Source organism: Lynx canadensis, chromosome B2 (assembly GCF_007474595.2).
Source record: "Lynx canadensis isolate LIC74 chromosome B2, mLynCan4.pri.v2, whole genome shotgun sequence".
Lineage (NCBI taxonomy): Eukaryota > Metazoa > Chordata > Mammalia > Carnivora > Felidae > Lynx > Lynx canadensis.
Genome location: NC_044307.1, coordinates 133,439,679 through 133,458,538, shown reverse-complemented (window position 1 = coordinate 133,458,538; position 18,860 = coordinate 133,439,679). Strand labels below are relative to the sequence as shown.

Genomic DNA, 18,860 nt, shown 5'->3' with positions numbered 1-18,860 from the left:
GAGGCCAATGCGGGGCTCGAACCCACAAACTGTGAGATCGTGACCTGAGCCGAAGTCGGTCGCTTAACCGACTGAGCCACCCAGGCGCCCCTAAAACATTACATTCTTAATGTTTTAAGAATCCAGTCTTCCCTTTAACTAGGATTTAAAAATATCTTTTAGAAGCAATGAATGAATTTCACTATTCAGCGACCTAACTGAAATGCAGCATAAAAAAAGGAAAAATAAAATCACACTACAGTTTAGCATTTTTGCGATTAAGCTCATTTCCTTCTGTCCTGCACTCAATTTTCAAAGATTTTTATTTCGTTCAAGATTTAAACACAGAAAGTATTTAATGGATGAGAAACAACAAGAAAACCCTTTATAAGCTTTTAAAATTCCATGAATCTGTAAGGTCAGCTTATTAATTTTATCTTTCGATCATTTGTGAGGCTGGTATCACCATCACAACAAAAATTTCTCTTACTTTTAGTCTTCCTCCTGGGATTTCTACTGTGCTATCAGCAAAGCCGAATTAAAAAAATAGTCAAAGAAGCAGGCAATGGGACCGTAGCCCGTGTTTAAATTCTTAGAGGACAGCTCCTAGGCAAGTTTTCACTGCTCTCACTATTGCTGTGTATTATACACATATTTTGACAACCTCTACTTTTTATGAAGAATGTGAAAATACCAAGACTGGTATATACTTAGTAAATTATTAAGATCTTTCAAGATTATATATCTTTTCAGAGAATCTGTTCATCAATTCCTGTCTTTGGAAAAAAAAAAAAAAAAAGGAAAGAAAGTACTGGCATTATTCCAACCTCTACAGGAGTGACACATTCACTTTTCCAACCTATGACTGGAAGACTGGAAAACATACAAAATGGCGGAAAACAACTGGAGAACTCTGATATGCTGTGCAGTTTCTGAAAATACATTTATATTCTGCAAAGTTTAAAGATGAGAATACGGATAATTAAACTTTCTATGAACCCTTAAGTGACTAATAAATTATCCTACAGTATTATACATTTAATTATATATTATTGTGTGAAAGTAACTTCCATTGAACACATATTCTGCTAACAAACCAAAAAGTCTTTAAAGTGTAAACTGTTCATCCCTGCCACAGTAAAATAAACCCAAGAGGATATTTTAATCCATCACAAACTCTGATGATTTCCACTAACCTCTCTTGCCATTTCTTTTAGCACATTCGTGTACTTTCAGCAAACAGAGTAATTCACGCCTCTAGTAAGCCTTCAAGGTGTTGCTACTCTCAACTGGCTTAACACTCTGAATAAAAGCTCAGTGGATGATTTTTATTTGTAATGGCTTAAGTCTTGAAGAAACTCAACCATAATGTGATTATAACAAAGTTAAAATCTAAACACCACCATAATGTAGTCAAAGAATATTGATGAAAGCATTCTAAAAATGAAGAGAAGGAGCTTTAACATCAGACCAACTCTACCAGGTAGTATAAAAATAAACAACAATCACTTAGCAGCTGAGAGATTTCATTTCTTTGTTCCACACTGTTATGAGGAATGAATGAAAGTCAACAGATAAAAGCAGTACATCATACGTGTATCCTCCTCAAAAAATGGAAATACGTCAGATGAGCTGTGATATATAAGGCAACCTATGTGTGCTAGTTTTCTCGTCAGTGAATGCCTCACCTGCCTCCTCCACCTGATCAGCGTGATAATCGCCTGCAAGACTAAACTTTTTCAACTTCCTATTAAGATTACATGGACTTTTTTTATTGCTAGTCCCCATGTCCAGTGACATAAGGCTAGAATGGGGAAACACTGTAATTCAATCCTGCAACTCCAGTTCGTTCCCACCTTCATAAATATGTCCTACCAGCTTCACAGCTCTGTCTCCAAAGGCAATGGTATAGCAAAGTGTCAGCTTACACACACTGCCCAGAACATGTTTCTTATCTACCATCTGCCTCACTAAGAATACCGCTACCCTATCTGTCGAACATTTGGCCAGTATTTCTCAATTCTGGCTCTACATTATAAGCACCCACAGAGATTTCACATAAACATGCATAGATGTCAAGCCCCACGCCAGATTCACTCAATGAGAATATCTACAGAAGAAATCCAAGTAAATGTCTGGGCATTGTTTGTATATTTTATCTTTTTCAGCTCCACAAGATATTCTAACAGATAGCCATGGTTGAAAAAAAAAAAAAAAAAAAAAAACAACAACTGGAAAACCCTATGAGCATAAATAGAATTAAGCATTATCTTCCATAAAAATAAATTTATATATGAATGATTCAATAAGTAATTTCTCAGACTTCCTTTCTTCAAATGGAATAGTCATGAATCCCCTTAATATCTGATCAGAAGTATATTTTCCAAACTTCTAATAGTTTGCTACTTTTTTTTTTTTTTTAATTTTTTTTTTCAACGTTTATTTATTTTTGGGACAAAGAGAGACAGAGCATGAACGGGGGAGGGGCAGAGAGAGAGGGAGACACAGAATCGGAAACAGGCTCCAGGCTCTGAGCCATCAGCCCAGAGCCCGACGCGGGGCTCGAACTCCCGGACCGCGAGATCGTGACCTGGCTGAAGTCGGACGCTTAACCAACTGCGCCACCCAGGCGCCCCTAGTTTGCTACTTTTATCTGAACTAGCTTCTAATCAACTTGATAGGAATGTGGTCAATGCAAGAACTTAGTATATCTTTACCAAAGTTTAACACAGTGAAGAACATTTCATTTTGTATTTTTTAGAACTATTAATGTATTTGCAGTACAAACAAAACCTTTGTCAAATAACAATTATTCACACTGTTATAGTAAAGTACGCCTATTCTTTACTTTCACCTACTTGACAAACATCAAATTTAAACCCTCTCTTAGAAGATCATGTATTTTTTCACCTATAAAAATTAACACAGACTTTCAGTTTCCGGTCCAACACGTAAGAAATTTGAAATCTGCCACTCCATCCTAACAACAAGGGAAAAGCTGAACAGACTAAAAATCAACAACTCTTCTTAGATCCCTAGGACAAGTGAGGTCACAGGGCAAAACGCTGCCCCCAAAACTGCAAAGACAGGCCAACACCATGAATCACAACTCACCAAAACGAACCAGCCAGTAAGACCCCTCCACAGGAAACAGTGCCAGGGTAGGAAAATCCAAACTATAATCGATGAAATGCTGGGATCTTAAAGTAGAGAAGTCTGAAAGTCACAAATCCCTGGGCACCCAGTCATGAAGGAAGTGGGGGGGAATCCTTATACTTTCGTGAGTTTTACCTCAAAGAGCTCCACCAAGTTCCCACAGCAAATATCTGAGAAAAAAATCCCCTCCTGCTTCCAGCAATGGGTGGGGGAAAAGCAACCATTTTTTAAATACACTGAGCACTCTGTTCTTCACAAGATCTGCCCTCTGAAGATACAAACCAGAAGCCTAAACTGCTAGGGGTTTATCAGAACAGCGCTATGAACAATAGCCAAATTATGGAAAGAGCCCAAATGTCCATAGACTGACAAATGGATAAAGAAGACGTGGTGTGTGAGTGTGTGTGTGTGTGTGTGTGTGTGTGTATACAGGAATATCACTTGCGATCAAAAAGAATGAAATCTTAACATTTGCAACAATGTGGATGGAACTAGAAGGTATTAATGCTAAGTGAAATAAGTCAGTGAGAGAAAAACAAAATCATATGATTTCACTCATATGTGGAATTTAAGAAACACAACAGATAAACATAGGGGAAGGGAAGGAAAAATAAAATAAAAACAGAGAGGGAAGCAAACCATAAGAGACTCATAAATACAGAGAACAAACAGAGGGTTGCTGGAGAGGACGTGGATGGGGGATGGGCTAACTGGGTGATGGGTATTAAGGAGGGCACTTGTTGGGATGAGCACTGGCTGTTATACGGAAGTAATGAATCACTGGATTCTACTACTGAAACTCAATACTACACTGTGTGTTAAATAACTTGAATTTAAATTTTAAAAAATTAAATTAAAAAGAAAAAGAAAAAGAACTGAACTGACCAGGTAGAAGGGAAAGACCCAACTCGAACCCACTCTAGCCACCCTAACTTACCTGGGTCACCCGAGATTCACTTGTGAAGTCCACAATCCAGAAGCAGAGGCTCACTAAAAGACTAAGACCTTCACACCTTACCACCAAAAATGAATCTAGATATAGACCCCACACTCTTCACAAAAATTAACTCAAAATGGATCATAGACCAAAATGCAAAACTATAAAACTCCCAGAAGATAACATATGAGAAAACTTAGGTGGTCCTGGGTATGACGATGACACTTTAGGTACCACGCCACAGGCACCATCCATGAAAACATAATTGATAAGCTGGATGTCTTTAAATTTCAAAACTTGTGCTCTGTAAAATACAAGGTCAAGACAATTAGAACATAAGCCATAAACTTGGAGAAAATATTTGCAAAAGACATCCAAAATATACAAAGGACTGTTATCCAAAATATACAAAGAACTCTTAAAACTTAACAATAAGAAAATGAACAACCAACCCAATTGAAAAATGGGCCAAAGACCTTAATAGATACCTCACACAAAGACATACAGGTAGCAAATAAGTATATAAAAAGATGCTCCACATCATATGTCACCAGAGAAATAACTGCAAACTAAAACAAGGATATACTGCTACAAACTTATCAAAACAGCCCAAATCTAGAATGACAACATCAAATGCTGGTAACAATGTAGATCAGCAGAACTCCTGTTCATTACTGGTCAGAGAACAAAATGGTATGGCTGTTTTAGATGACAGTTTGGTAGTTTCTTAGAATACCAAACATACTCTTACCATACGTACAATCTAGTAATGACGCTTGTTGGTATTTACCCAAGGGAGCTGAAAGCTTATAGCCACACAAAACCTGCATAAGGATATTTATAGCTGCTTTATTCACAACTACCAAACTTGGAAGGAGCCAATACGCCCTTTAGTAGGCGGAGAGCTAACTAAACTGTAGTACATCCAAACAATGGAGTATTATTCAGCGCTAAAGAAATGAACTATCAGCCATGAACAGACACAGAGGAAACTTAGATGTTAAAAGTGAAAGAAGCCAATCTGAAAAGGCTAGACATACTATATGATTCCAACTATAGGGACATTCTGGAAAAGGCAAAATTATGGAGACAATAAAAAGATCACTGGTTTCCAGGAGTTAGGGGAGAGAGAGAGACAAATAGGTGGAGCACAGATTTTTAGGCAATGAAACTACTCCGTATGATATTCAATGGTGGATACGTGTCATGCATTTGCCAAAACCCATAGCATATACAACAAACAGCAAGAGTGAACCCTAATGTAAACCGTGGACTTTGGATGATTATGTGTCTGTGTAGGCTCATCAATTGTAACAAATGTACCACTCTGGTGGGGGATGTGAATAATAAAGGAGGCTATGCTGAGGGCAGATAGGGATATGTGGGAAATCTCTATTGCCTTCTGAACCCAAAACCTGCTCAAAAAAGTCTATTAAATAATTAATATATTAACAAAACCCCAAAACTGTTCAAAAAATAGCCTATTAAAAATCAATATATTAATAAATGAAGTTAGCCACATTCTCATGATAATAAGGGTGGACATACTTAATTTTACTGCTCACTCACAATGTTAACATCCTGCTAATCTGCTACTTAAGCAAAACTATAATGTGCACTATTTCTGCAGTAAAAATTTAATAAAATGCTACAATTAACTGTGAAAGATATATAGATCAACACTTAAAACTTCCTTTATTCAACACAATTGTAATATTTTGCAATAAATGCCCAACAATATTTGAAAAATTATGTCAGTTAATTGCTTTCTTTTCATGTGAATCAAAGGAAGATCAAAACAAAAAACAAATTGTAGCATCCACACTAACTTACAATTAGAGTATTCACCAGGTTAAAAGAGACCTCTAGTTACCTCTTCCACCATTATTTTGGTAGGAATTTTTTATTATTTGTAAGCAAATTAAGGTTGTTGAAAAATATTCATTCTTATTATGTCCTGCTTTGGAATCAGGATGGTCTACAAAGGGGTCAAAATGAATTATATTTATTTTCACAGGAAATTACGTAGAATAGCTTTTGGTATATAAATACACTCTTAAACGAACCACTTGTTCAGTCTACAAGAAATACAGTCATAAATAGTGGTCTGGGTTAGAGAAACAAAAAAGAATGTGTATTCTGACATATCAAGTAAAAACCACCTTTCATCCCGGCACCCATTCTCAGATGCTTAATGGCTAAGTTCTTTTCTCAAGTACGGCAAAGTGAATTTTAAAGAAAAATACAGCCCATTATGAAAAATCTAGTACAAAGACTGAATAGATGGAAAAATCTGCTCCAACACTTTTTCTCCTTTTCAAAAGACAAAGAGAAAAAATACACAAAAGGAAAGCAATTTAGCAGAAAGTACTGCAATAGCTGATGCCACTGGATTTATAGTCACCTTTGGCAGAGCACTGCCGTGAAAAAGCAGAGGTATCGCTATTACAAGAAAAGATTACGTACTTTCAAGAAAGGGTAGGATTAATCACTCTCCAACAGACAACCTCACCAGGAAAACTTCAAAAATTCTAGATAGCATTTACTGAAAGGGAAACAAACAAAACAAACCAGGGATAAAAAAAAAAGCAAACCCTAATTTAAAATTAAAAATCTCATCATTTAAGAGTAACTACCATATAATTTCTAAGACTATATATTTTATAAATTCCATGTGCTAAGCAAACCTTAATTCTCAAATGAAGAATTATAAAACCAAAAATATCAGCGAGTTTTTAGTTAAAAACCCTATATTTTCCACTGTAAGGGAATGTAAGTTACTCTTGATCAACATTCATTTTTAAATCATAGCACCAATAAAGAAGAACACTCATGGGGCACCAGGGTGGCTCAGTGGGTTGAGCATGTGACTATTTGGCTCAGGTCAAGATCCCAGGGTTGTGGGATCAAGCCCGCATTGGGCTGCACGCTGGGCATGCTTAAGATTCTCTTTCTCTCTTTCCCTCTCTCTCCCCCTCACTCCACCCTCCCCCTCCTGCGTGCTCTCTCAGAAAAATAAAAGGAAATATGCTCAGCATGTCATCAATTCATTTATTTGTCTTATATAACAACCTCCAAAAGGACTAACACCAATTGGAGAAATGTAATCAAGTAGAAATTAGCTTTATTTACTGAATAAAATGATATCTACACTTAGTGCTACTTGACAATGATCCAGTGAGCAACTATAAGAAATTTTCAAAAAGTGGGATCTAATTTCAGTTTTCAATTAAAGTATCACACATTCTTCCCAAGGGACATGCAATGTATTTAACTCTAAAGAAGGTAACCATGCACCCGAATTTGCTTCTAGGGGTTTTTATGAGGTTTTTTTTTTATATGTTATTTTTTAGGTTGTTTTCTTCTACTAATTTTTTTTTATTCAAAATTTGCAGACATCTACAAAATTGCAATATTTTAATAAAATGCTTACTTTCATCTTTTAAAATCTAAATATAAATATTTCTACATCTCTGTATAATATTAATGAAAATATAAGAAAAAGCTACAAATGCAAACATTTTTAATTAAAATTAGGTAGTAAGGGTTCAAACAAGCTGAATACTTCGATAGAATTGATGACTGAACTGCCCCCAAAAGATGCCCAACTAAGCATCTCATTATCATATTAATTCACACACACACACACACACACACACACACACACACACACACACAAAAGGCCTCTTCCACAGGATCAAATATTTGTGAAAGTAATTTAACTTAGCATACAGAAGTACTATATATCATTAAGAATTACTTTTTCTTAAACTATTTTCTATTTATGACTAAAAGATTAAATTTAAACTTATACTGCAAGTATAATTTTTGAAACTTTACTATAAAAATGTCAGTAGTAGTTCCTTCCTTAGCATTCCTCTCCACTAATGATTTAAAAGCAAGGCAGCCTGATGAATTAAAACAGGGATTGGCAAACTTCAGCTTGTGGGAGAAATCCAGTCCCCCGTTTTTAGAACTAAAGTTTTATTAAAACAGATCTATACTCCTTCCTCCCCATGTCTGTGGATGCTTTTGTGCTAGACTGGTAAAAAACCTAATATACTTACCATCTAGCCCTTTACAGGAAGTCTGCTGACTCCTGAACTAAAGGTATAGATTTAGATCCTCGTTATTTTAAAGGCATGCGAGCATACAAACACACCCATATCATAGTATGATCTTTCGTAGACAACCTATGAGGTTGATCATTTAAGAATCTGTATTTCTGGGGTGTCTGGGTGGCTCAGTTGGTTGGATGTCTGACTTCGGCTCAGATCATGAGCTCGCAGTTCCGTGAGTTCAAGCCCTGCGTCGGGCTCTGTGACGGCAGCTCAGAGACTGGAGCCTGCTTTGGATTCTGTGTCTCCCTCTCTGCTCCTCCCCAACATATGCTGTCTGTCTCTCTCTCTCTCTCTCTCTCTCTCAAAAATAAACAAACATAAAAAAAAAAAAAGAATCTGTATTTCTTCTGTTTTAGAATTGTATACCAACTACTTTCCAGTTTCTGGACTCTTGATAAAACAAAGGATACTGGTTAATTCTGATTTGCATTGCTTTAGACTCCACCGCATATTTTCATATGCTATAATGTTTCTGACAGTTTGTTTTAAAAGAAAATACCACTCAATGTTATAATTTTACAAGGTCTAATTTTAGCCATTTAAAATATAAAGAATGGTAATGTAGAAATTTAGATTTTAAACATTAAATTAAGAAGATGGCTAGATGGGTGGAACTGGGGATGAAACTAAATCAAATATACATCACAAAGACAAAGGAACTGAGCTTTAAGATAAGATAAGATAAGAATTATTTTAACAGGATAAAATATATTCTAGACTTAAGGAATTGCTGAACACATGGCCCTTTGTGAAAGAGTGAGTAGTAAGAAGTAACCTGTGTCAACAATTCTTCCACAGCCAAAAAAGGAAAAAAAAAAAAAAAAAGTTATGCAGTAAACATAACTCATGTCCAAAATTTCTTTAAAATGAAACACAAGAGTGAAAGATTAAAACGACTGGGATTACTAAATCAAAAAGTGGGTAACTACTAGGCATTTAAATTCACCAAAAATGTTAAAAATTATACAATATGGGGAAGATAACCAACTTATCTTTCTTCTGTTGCAGATAAAAATTAGATATACTGTGGTTCAAATTAAAGCATAAGTTAATTAAATTATAAACATAAACATCTTTCTACCTACGAAGAATTCTGAGTAAATCAGAAGGTGCTATTTCTTGGAATGATTTATGTCATACGTGACTAAAGGAAGAGAGGTCTATCAAGTACCTTCTGGTAGTCTTTCATGAACTCTTAGTTTACTGCACATAAATCAAGGCAAAAATCACCTTGTTTTACTTCCTAAGAAATTCTGTAGTACTGTATTATGTTTAAAATCTATCTTAAAATCTATACTATTCAAATATAGTAGTATATTTAAACACATAATATTTGAACACAAATAAGGTGGTGATATAGTAAAATACCCTTTTTCTATATTATTCTCTTATATTCTAGGCAGATTTGTGTAGCTCAAACCAAAAACATTTCATTAATCCGTAATCCTAAGATACTGAGTATACCTTCTTATGATCATAATATGCCAAATCACTGAAGAAAAATTCTCATTTAAACATTATAAAACAAAACAATACTGACACTCGTTATTAATTTTCGTCTTGTAAATAATGTGTCACTTTCAATGCATGAAGTTAAAACCAAAGACAAACAACCAAAGCTTACCTTTTAGCAAAACTACCCCATTGTCCAATTATTTACATGTATATCACTAGTTACTACTACCCCAAGTAACCATATGATTACCATATTTAACACCCAAATTACATACTAACAATTCAATAGTCTCTATATCCAATCTCTTATATAAAAATTAATAAAATCACGTGATTAGGAACTGTGAAAATTAGTAATGGGAACCCTCACTAAAATGGATTTGGGAGGTTTTGGCAGGGGGAGCTCATATCCTACCACTCATCGTCAACTGCAGACCTAACAGGAAGAGATGGACTTGCCCTTGCAGTCCCCTCTATTCCACTACTCCAGCTGGAGGTGACAACTTTTCTCATCCCCCGCCCAGGCAACAGCTCCACCAATGAGAAGTCCCACAATTTGAATTCCTGGTTTACTCCAATGGACTGGTAGATCCTAACTGCCTTCCCAACGTCCTTTTCTGCTTAAAAAAGGGTGTCTGTCCTTTGTTTACCTGCACTTGCCTATCGTTTTATATGTATATATATATATATATATATATATATTTTTTTTTTTTTTTTGAGAGAGAGAGAGAGAGAGAGAGAGAGTGAGAGTAAGTGGGGGAGGGGCAGAGAGAGAAGGGGACAGAAGACCTGAAGCATGTTTCGTGCTGACAGCTCATGGCTCGAACTCACAAACCATGAATTCTTGACATCATTGGAGTCAGACACTCAACCGACTGAGCCACCCAGGCACCCCTTGCCTACCGTTTTTAGCAGCTTGTTTGTCCTGGATTGCAATTCTCTTTTATTCTCTAATAAACCCATCTGTTCCTATTAAAAAACTTACAGTTTTACTTTTAACAAAACCCAGTAGTAATTTTATGTAATTTCATTTTAATTTTTTATCCTTACTATTTACACCCAAGAAAGGAAAGTACACTGTTAATTTTTTTTAAATGCCCCAGTTTATGTCATAACGAGACCTTATCTGTTATAGAATAAAAATGCAACAACCTAGTATCTTAGGTATTCAACGTGAGTTTTCAACAACAAAAAAAGTGCATGTTTTTCATAGGTTCCTTCCCACTCCATTTTGTAAACAAAGGTTTACATTTGTGCATCTACTGACTTGGATTGTGAACGTAATCAATGGACACAAAGTAAAGGGGCCCACAATGGGATGGAGTCCAATACTTCATCCTCTTTTACATGTCCTCGAAGCAGCCCATTAGACAGAAATGGTTCAGAACATTCCCAATCCTCTACAGAAAATGAAATTCTAAGATCCTAGAGATGGAAGGACTCCAGATATCACACCCCCAATTTCCCCATTTTACAGGAAAGGAGACTGAAACCCATTTCAGCTGGCTTAACCAAAATTAGTCTGAAGACTAGAACACTTCTAACGATAAAGTCATCCTTCCAAAATTCCTTTACCCTTTTCCTCTAGGATGGCAAAGTCAGGTTATAATTTTAAAAGGAAAAAATACTAAAAAACAAATGGAAAACAAAGAATATGGAATAAAAACCTATCTAACTTAAGGCAGAAAGGCTTCTTAAGCAGACTTGACTCCCTACTAATTAACTTATCCCTTTTCAGTTCCATTCAGATTCTATCACACCTTGTTTCTCTCCAAAAGGAATTCATTGCAAAGTAACTGCTTCCAAGCAGGCACCATTTCTAGTTGTTTCTAAAGTAAAAGTGCCTATTCCTCCTGCTGCAGTAGTTCATGCTGAGAATCACAACCTACTGCTGACACAGTACTCGTTCTTCCTTTTATACAAAGTCCTCTTTAATAAAGAACTAAGAGTTGAGAAGTGAAAGTATTTCAAAGTCCTTGTTTCTCCTCTGGAGCTAGAATTCCAAATGACTAGAATTCTTCCATAGACAAAAAGGATGGCAGGGGAGAAGAGGAGATAAAAATGGGGCTTAATTCTAGCTACACTGTTTCCCTTTTAACTACTCTGAACAAAAATCATTTCTAAATTTTTCAGGACTGTAATTATGTTTTACAACATAAGCAGCAAGTCAAACATTCTAATACTATCTTACAAGTGCAAAGTCACTAAATAATCATTTAATGCCTACTATGTGCAAGAAACTTTCACATCTCAATAGCAATTTTGCAGCCTTATGATTAAGAAGAGCCAGTTCCATGACTCTTAAAGAAAAAAAACAAACAGTACTCTTACAAGATTTTTTTAGGACTGTACTAGCAACAAAAATAAATGAAAATCAGGCCTTCCTAAAGAGTGTCTGGCACTAGTTGCCTTTCAGCAAGTATTTGCTGAAATAAACTAATGAAGGACCTGAAAATTGAAACTACAGAAAAACTCTCACAATATCGTATACTGAATATTCACCAAAACAGTCTCTGCATGGTCTTAAAAGCTATACATGGACATTACTGCATTTAATTGTGATGCTAACTGCATGACCCAAGTAGGATTATTATCCTATTTAACTGAACAACTCGGGCATAGTTCAGTGGAGCACACAGAACTGTAGGAGTTAAGGCTGCCATATACTAACAGCAGGGGCACCCTACCATTTACTAGGTGGAAGCCAGGGATATAAAGTAGCCTGCTACGTGCTGGATAAACCCACAGAATTATCCAGCCCAAAATGCTACCACTATTGAGAGATACTGATCAAGAATACGTAACTATAATGAATCCTAACCAAATAACAACCAGATAACTCAGGTGAACATTCATGGTTTTCCACCAACTGGCTCCAACTCAATTAGGATCACTATTCCAACCTCTCTTTGGTACTCCTAACTATCATAATTTGCTTTTCTCTACTTTTGCCCATATTGCTTGCCTAGAATAATTTTCCTAGTCCTTCCCTGCTACTCTGAATCCTTATCTACTAATGTGTAGCAACATCATCAAGTGCAATGACTTTGCCTATAATCTGACTTTACAGAATATCAGTAGACTTTTAAATAATTCTCTAAATTCAATTGTTTAACAAGTTCTAGTCTTTTAGTTAGGACTGGAAACTATATGAAGAATCACATTTTTCATTTCTTTTGAATACTCCCGTAAAACAATACATTGCCACTTGGAATTACAGAATTATTTCTCAAGGAAATCATCTAATACAGCATGTTCATTTTAAAAGAATAAAAAATTAGAAGACACCTAATTCTTTAACAGAAAGAAAAGAACCAGAATTCAGGCCACAGTTTATAATCTAATGTTAACGTTTAATAAGTGTTGGTTAAATGAACTCCAAGGTACAAAAATCACCTTGTAAGTTGGCATTCAGCAAAATTACACTGTAGTTTAAAAGACAATCCATGCTTTATCAGAGATTGCTTATTTTACTGTATCTTCCACAAGTCAAGAAAACAATAAATGAGATTTTTAAATAATTTTGATAATTATAACAAAAACTCACACATTTTTATTAAAAAATTCAATAAACTTGAGATGTCAGTTTTCTGCTTAGTCCTTGAAAGAGTCACACATAAAATGACTTCATTTCGAAAAAAATAGCTTACAAAGATCAGAGTAGCCCATGGTTATAGTAATTCAAAATTATACTAGTAAACCAGGAATCTAGACAAGGACAACAGCAGCATTACTAGAAATGCAAACCTTTTTTCCCTTTCTAGATGTTGATATGAAAATAATTAGATTATTCTATCCCAATAGTTTTCATCCCTAGATTAATCATAAGAACCAAATCATACCTACTTCTACATGGCAAAAAGAGAATTAAAATAATTAAATCATGTCACTGCTATATATGATGTATTATATAAAATTATGCTTTCCTGCTTCCCATCAGTAAGTATATGCCAACCTCACATTCTTTCTAGAAGCCAAGAAGTTCAAACATAAAGTATGTTTATAATATTATTCACTTGCTATAGACTAATGCAGGAAATACATTAAATTCATCTTGCCTCATTTTTGGTTAGAAATTTAAAAATTCAGATTTTCCCTATTTCTTGTAAGCATTTGGTATCAGATGTAACTTTCTCATCTAGTTTTTTTAAAACCTCAAAGTAGATTAATTTCATATAGTCCAACATTTAATAAGACATTCTATTAGTCAAATTACATGTGCATTGGGGCGCCTGGGTGACTCAGTCAGCTGAGCTTCCAACTTCGGCTCAGGTCATGATCTCACGGTTCATTCGGTTCGTGGGTTCAAGCCCTGCATCAGGCACTGTGCTGACAGCTCAGAGCCTGGAGTGTGCTTCGGGTTCTATGTCTCCCTCTCTCTCTTCCCCTCTCCTACTCACACACTGTCTCTGTCTCTCTCAAAAATAAACATATATATATATTTTTTAATTAGATATGTATTACAAATTCTAATAGCTCAATCCTACTTCGGAAAACATTTCCTACTTTCTCCTCCACAGTCAAATGAAAGAAGGCAAACCAATCTGTTACTCTGGAATATTCATTATGCATCTCATTAAAAAGTAAAAACATGTTTGGTAAAGAGTCTTCCTGACTTCATTCTAAATACAGTAAGAAAGATTCTAAAATTAAAAAAAAAAAATTATAGCTGTAAACTTATAATTACATGTTCACCTTCATATAGTGTTCAGCTATTAGAATGTATTAGCAAGTCACATACAAGTGAGGATTTGGGACACCCAATCTTTGCTTTTATTTGGCAATTAGAATTAGGCCTATATTTTAACTCCTTTGTGTCAACTTGTTCATTACTCAAATGCATTAAAGGTAACAGTGTTGCCTAAAGAAAAATACTTGGTTTTATAAAATTGGACTTGCTGGTGGTACTCATTAAAAGTACAAGGGGCAGGGGCACCTGGGTGGCTTGATTGGTTAAGTGTCCGACTTCAGCTCAGGTCATGATCTCACGGTCCGTGAGTTCGAGCCCCGCGTCGGGCTTTGTGCTGACAGCTCAGAGCCCGGAGCCTGTTTCAGATTCTGTGTCTCCCTCTCTCTCTGCCCTCCCCTGTTCATGCTCTGTCTCTGTCTCAAATAAATAAACGTTAAAAGTACAAGGGGCAGACTGGCTGTTAAAAGAAAAAAAAAAGTTGAGACTACATTGAGAAACAGTAAAAGCTGAATCCATTTAAAAGAAAAGCAAAATCTAAAAATAACTGATTTAACTTTATTTTTTTCTTTTAATCCAGTGATGATATTCTTCTGTTGGGGACAAAAAATGTCTGCTTTTAGTTCCAAACAGTCCATCTAGATCCAACAATGCACTGTTCTTGTCACTACATGGAGTTTTGCTGAATAGTTTGAACCCATACTGACAAAATTAAATTTTAGTCCCATCTTCAAAAGACTAAAACAGGAACCCTAAACTAGAAGGTAATGATCACTGGGTTTAGGAATAAAAACATATAAACATTTGTAGCCAAAAATAATTCTAGTCTCAACTATATAGACATTTGGGCAAGAGCCCTTGAGACATACTCTTGGAAATTCAGATTCAGATCTAGCCTGGTCAGATTTTACCATTTCAACAGGAATGTGTGCACGACTGGTATTTTACTATGAAAGTAGATTTCACTCAATAGTACATATTAATGGCCCATCTGAAAACTTTTTAAGTTTTTTGAAAGATAACACACTAATCACAAATGAAACTTGAAGCATATCCTGATACTATATACAGTACTGCTTTGAAATAAAGATTTTAAAAGATTATAAGGAAAATGCAAAGCACATGTTTAACTAACTTAGCAAGTTTCCTCCGCTCTTCTCAGGAGCCAGATACAATCTGAAAGGTAAAGCTCCCTCCTTTTTTTTTTTTTTTTTTTTTTTTTTTGACAATAGTAATTCTTTTGTGATCGCCTTGTGATTTTTTTCTTACTACCAACACGTTACTTTAATATGTATAAGGAGATATCCTAAAGATGAATAAAGCATTTGCTTTTAAAAATTTTAATATTTAAAAATAAGTGTATTTTAGTTAAATATGGTTAAATTTCATGATAAAAACAATTTTATTTCAAGTTAAATAGTATAAAAGTGAGAGGTATTTTCCACTGTTCAGAATTAAAAACAAAAATGATTCCGAAGAATGAGTAGGTATTCGGAAAAACTATGCTATGCTATGACAAGACTATTATAGTTCATGCATAGTCAGGAAAAATAATTCTCCTTATATTAATAGTTCAGAGTACGTGTACATAACAAATGTGACTACGAAAGGGAAAACACCAAGAGAATACACTTATCCATTTGCATTATACTAACAAAATGATCTAAAACTTCTAGAAATATCAACCCTTCTTAACTGTTTATATAAAATTAATTTACACGATTTATTTTCTAATTTCTTTTTCCAAAGGGCAAGTCAAACAACCAAATGAAATTCAACCTCTAATTCATTAGAACAATAGGTCATAAACTACCAAAGCACTTAAGGTGCGTCCTACGTTACTGTCTTTAAATCTCATTCCAAACCATATTGCATTCAATATACCCCTAGTATAAGCAAAGAGATTTCCCCTTAGAAACTTCTAGCTCCTTGCAAAGACAGTAGTTACTATAGCAAAACTTTAGAACTCTATGTGGATACATATTTAGCTACCATAAACAGAGAGATGAGAAACACCCCAGCAACCTATAGCCTGAATAGATGTAGAATTAAGAGAAAAGCGAACACCACATGATTTCACAAATATTATATACTTGATCATACCATTTTTTGGAATTTAAACAGAAAAAGCAACTACTCAGCAGCACAGGAGGACTGGGGCGATACAGCAAATGTGGAAAAAAACTTTCAATGAAAGGATACAGCCTTAAAGCACCAGTCTGAGTTCCGACGGCCAGGATCTTCTGTACAGGATCAAAGGCCAGGGCTGAAGGTTGATAGGGAAATCCATGGCGAACAGTCTAGGGATGGGCAAATGACATCACAGCAACCAAGGCAGCAAGAAGAATTTAAAAACAGAAAAGTCAGTAGAGGCATTAGAATCTAGAACCAATTATAACTGATGCAGAACACATACACAATGCACTCACTGCCTCAAAAAAAAAAAAAAAACAGTACAAAACGTACATCAACAAAACTTATGCACACAGAACCTGAAACCAAAAGAAGTGAGTGTGTGTACGTGTGTGTGTAGATCACACCACACACACATACACAAATACCTCCCAATGTGACACTTTCATTTCTGCCCTTCCATAATACTGGGATTCTACGGAAGAAAATTTCTTAACACTCTATACTATCAAATCTCAGACCAAAATACCAAAGTTTGCGGTAGTAAAAGAGATCTGTAAATTAATGTAAAAATGCAGTTCGTGTTTTATTTCAAGTGTGATAACTTCATCATTACTTTATTTGGATCCTAAATGCAAGTACTGCTAAAGAAAAGCTGTCATACAATTACTTTCGTCAAGGATTCGGGAAAGCAATTATCAAACCTCTAGCCCCAAATTTTGCAATTGTAACAGAATGAAAATAAAGTGCAACATATTATTTTTGAATTTTGCTGTTAAACCCCGAATTTCAGGGCACTGGGGCAAAAATGTGTATGCAGCCATTTTTAAGAAACTGACATATGAAAGCACAGTATTCATAAGGCAGGTATTAACATCGAGACAAGTTTGTATATCTCACTGAGCAGCCAGTCAACTAATTCGCTGCATCATTCTTTCCCAATTACAGACCGCTGTAGCAATTGTGCCATTAATAGGCAAAAATCTCAGTACCAACTTTTTAATCAAACAGAATGCTGAAAGGACCCTGTGATTTCGTATTTTAAGCTTCCGGCCACATTTTAAGGGAAAGGTGATAAGCAAATATCCAGTTGAACAGGTCTGGTTTTTTGATGAACAATATTCATTCGAAACTGTTTCCAAAGGAAACTTCGAAGTTGGTGAATTACATTAAAATGCGCGAATGTAAAGGCTATAAGTTATTGACAATACAAATTAAAGGTCGGTGAAATACGTTAGAAGCAACCTTGAAATGACTGCTGCATGTGAAAAGGAGGGGGGGGGGAACCCCAAAACGAAAAACCAAAAGGAGTAAGATGATGTCAATCTCCAAAATAACCCACTAAGCCAATGCTTCCTTGGGCAGGAGCGAGCCCTCCATCCGAGGTATAATTAATACTGGCGTTCTATTCCCTGGCATTCCCGGGAAAAGCCCGAGGTGCCCCCCCGGAAAACGACCCCCCAATTTTCGCGGGGCTGCGCGCTCCGCTCACCTTGCAGAGCTGAAAGTGCTCGGACTGGAGCGTTTCCTGGATCTCGGGCTCCCGGTTCCCAGCCGGGTGCTGCTGTTGCTGCTGCTGCTGCGAGGCCGAGGACGAGCCGGCGGTCAGGCCGTCCAGCACCTTCCTGATGTTGAATTTCCTCATGGTCTCGGCGGGGCTCCCCCGCAGCCCGGCAAGGGGAGGCAAGAGGCGTCCCCCGGCGCGGGAAACGAGCCCGGGCCGAGGGCAGCGTCGACCGAGGACACGGAGGAGTGGGGCGGAGCGGGGGCGCGAGGGGAAGGAGGCGGCTGAGGAGGAGCGCAAGATAATCCAAACAGGAAATACGGCGACGACGAGAGAGCAGCGGCCACCAGAACCCCGGGCGGCGACCCCTCTTCTTCCGAGGCCGCCGCCGCCGCTCGCCGCGGCTGCTGTGGCGCCGCTTCAGCCGCCGCCGCCGCCGCCTCGCTCCGCGGCCCGGCGGCACAGCAGTGGCGGCGGCGCCCGGAGCCCGCGCTGCCCAGCCTCACCTGGCCGCGGGCTGACTCTGCGCCGCGCCGCCGCCCCGGCTCGCCCCCGCCGCCGCCGCCGCCGCGTCCATGGCCCGCGGCCCCGCCGCTCCTCGCCCGCCCCGGCCCCGCAGTCCCTCGGCGCTTCCTCCCGCTCCTGCGCTTCCTCCTCTCCTCCTCCTCCCGGGGGTCGCCGGCCCTCCGGCGGCGGCCGCCGCTCGGCCTCCCCGCCTCTCAGCGCCGCTGCCCGCCCAGCATCGCACGCAGGGCGCCCGGGGTGGGTCCCCGCGCTCTCCGCTCCGCTCCTCCGCCGCTGGACCAGCCCGCCCTCGCTCCTTCAGAGCCCCCGCTGCCTTCCTCAGGCGCCGTCGCCGCCGCCGCCCAGGCTCTCGCCCCGCCGCTC

The 18,860-nt window shown here is 37.5% G+C and overlaps 1 protein-coding gene across 4 annotated transcripts in view; it reads right to left on the bottom strand.

Moving 5' to 3' along the window:
* The window catches only part of STXBP5 (syntaxin binding protein 5), a 174,048-nt gene extending 155,692 nt beyond the window's left edge, over positions 1-18,356 (bottom strand). For all 4 annotated transcript variants that reach the window (XM_030316544.3, XM_030316546.3, XM_030316547.3 and 1 more), the window contains exons 1-2: positions 17,961-18,356; positions 16,538-16,635 (exon numbers count right to left, since the gene is read on the bottom strand). In XM_030316544.3, coding sequence (XP_030172404.1) covers positions 16,538-16,635; positions 17,961-18,113 — 251 coding nt within the window. In that variant the 5' untranslated portion in view covers positions 18,114-18,356. The remainder of the gene's footprint in view (positions 1-16,537; positions 16,636-17,960) is intronic.
* Between the last annotated feature and the right edge of the window lie 504 nt (positions 18,357-18,860).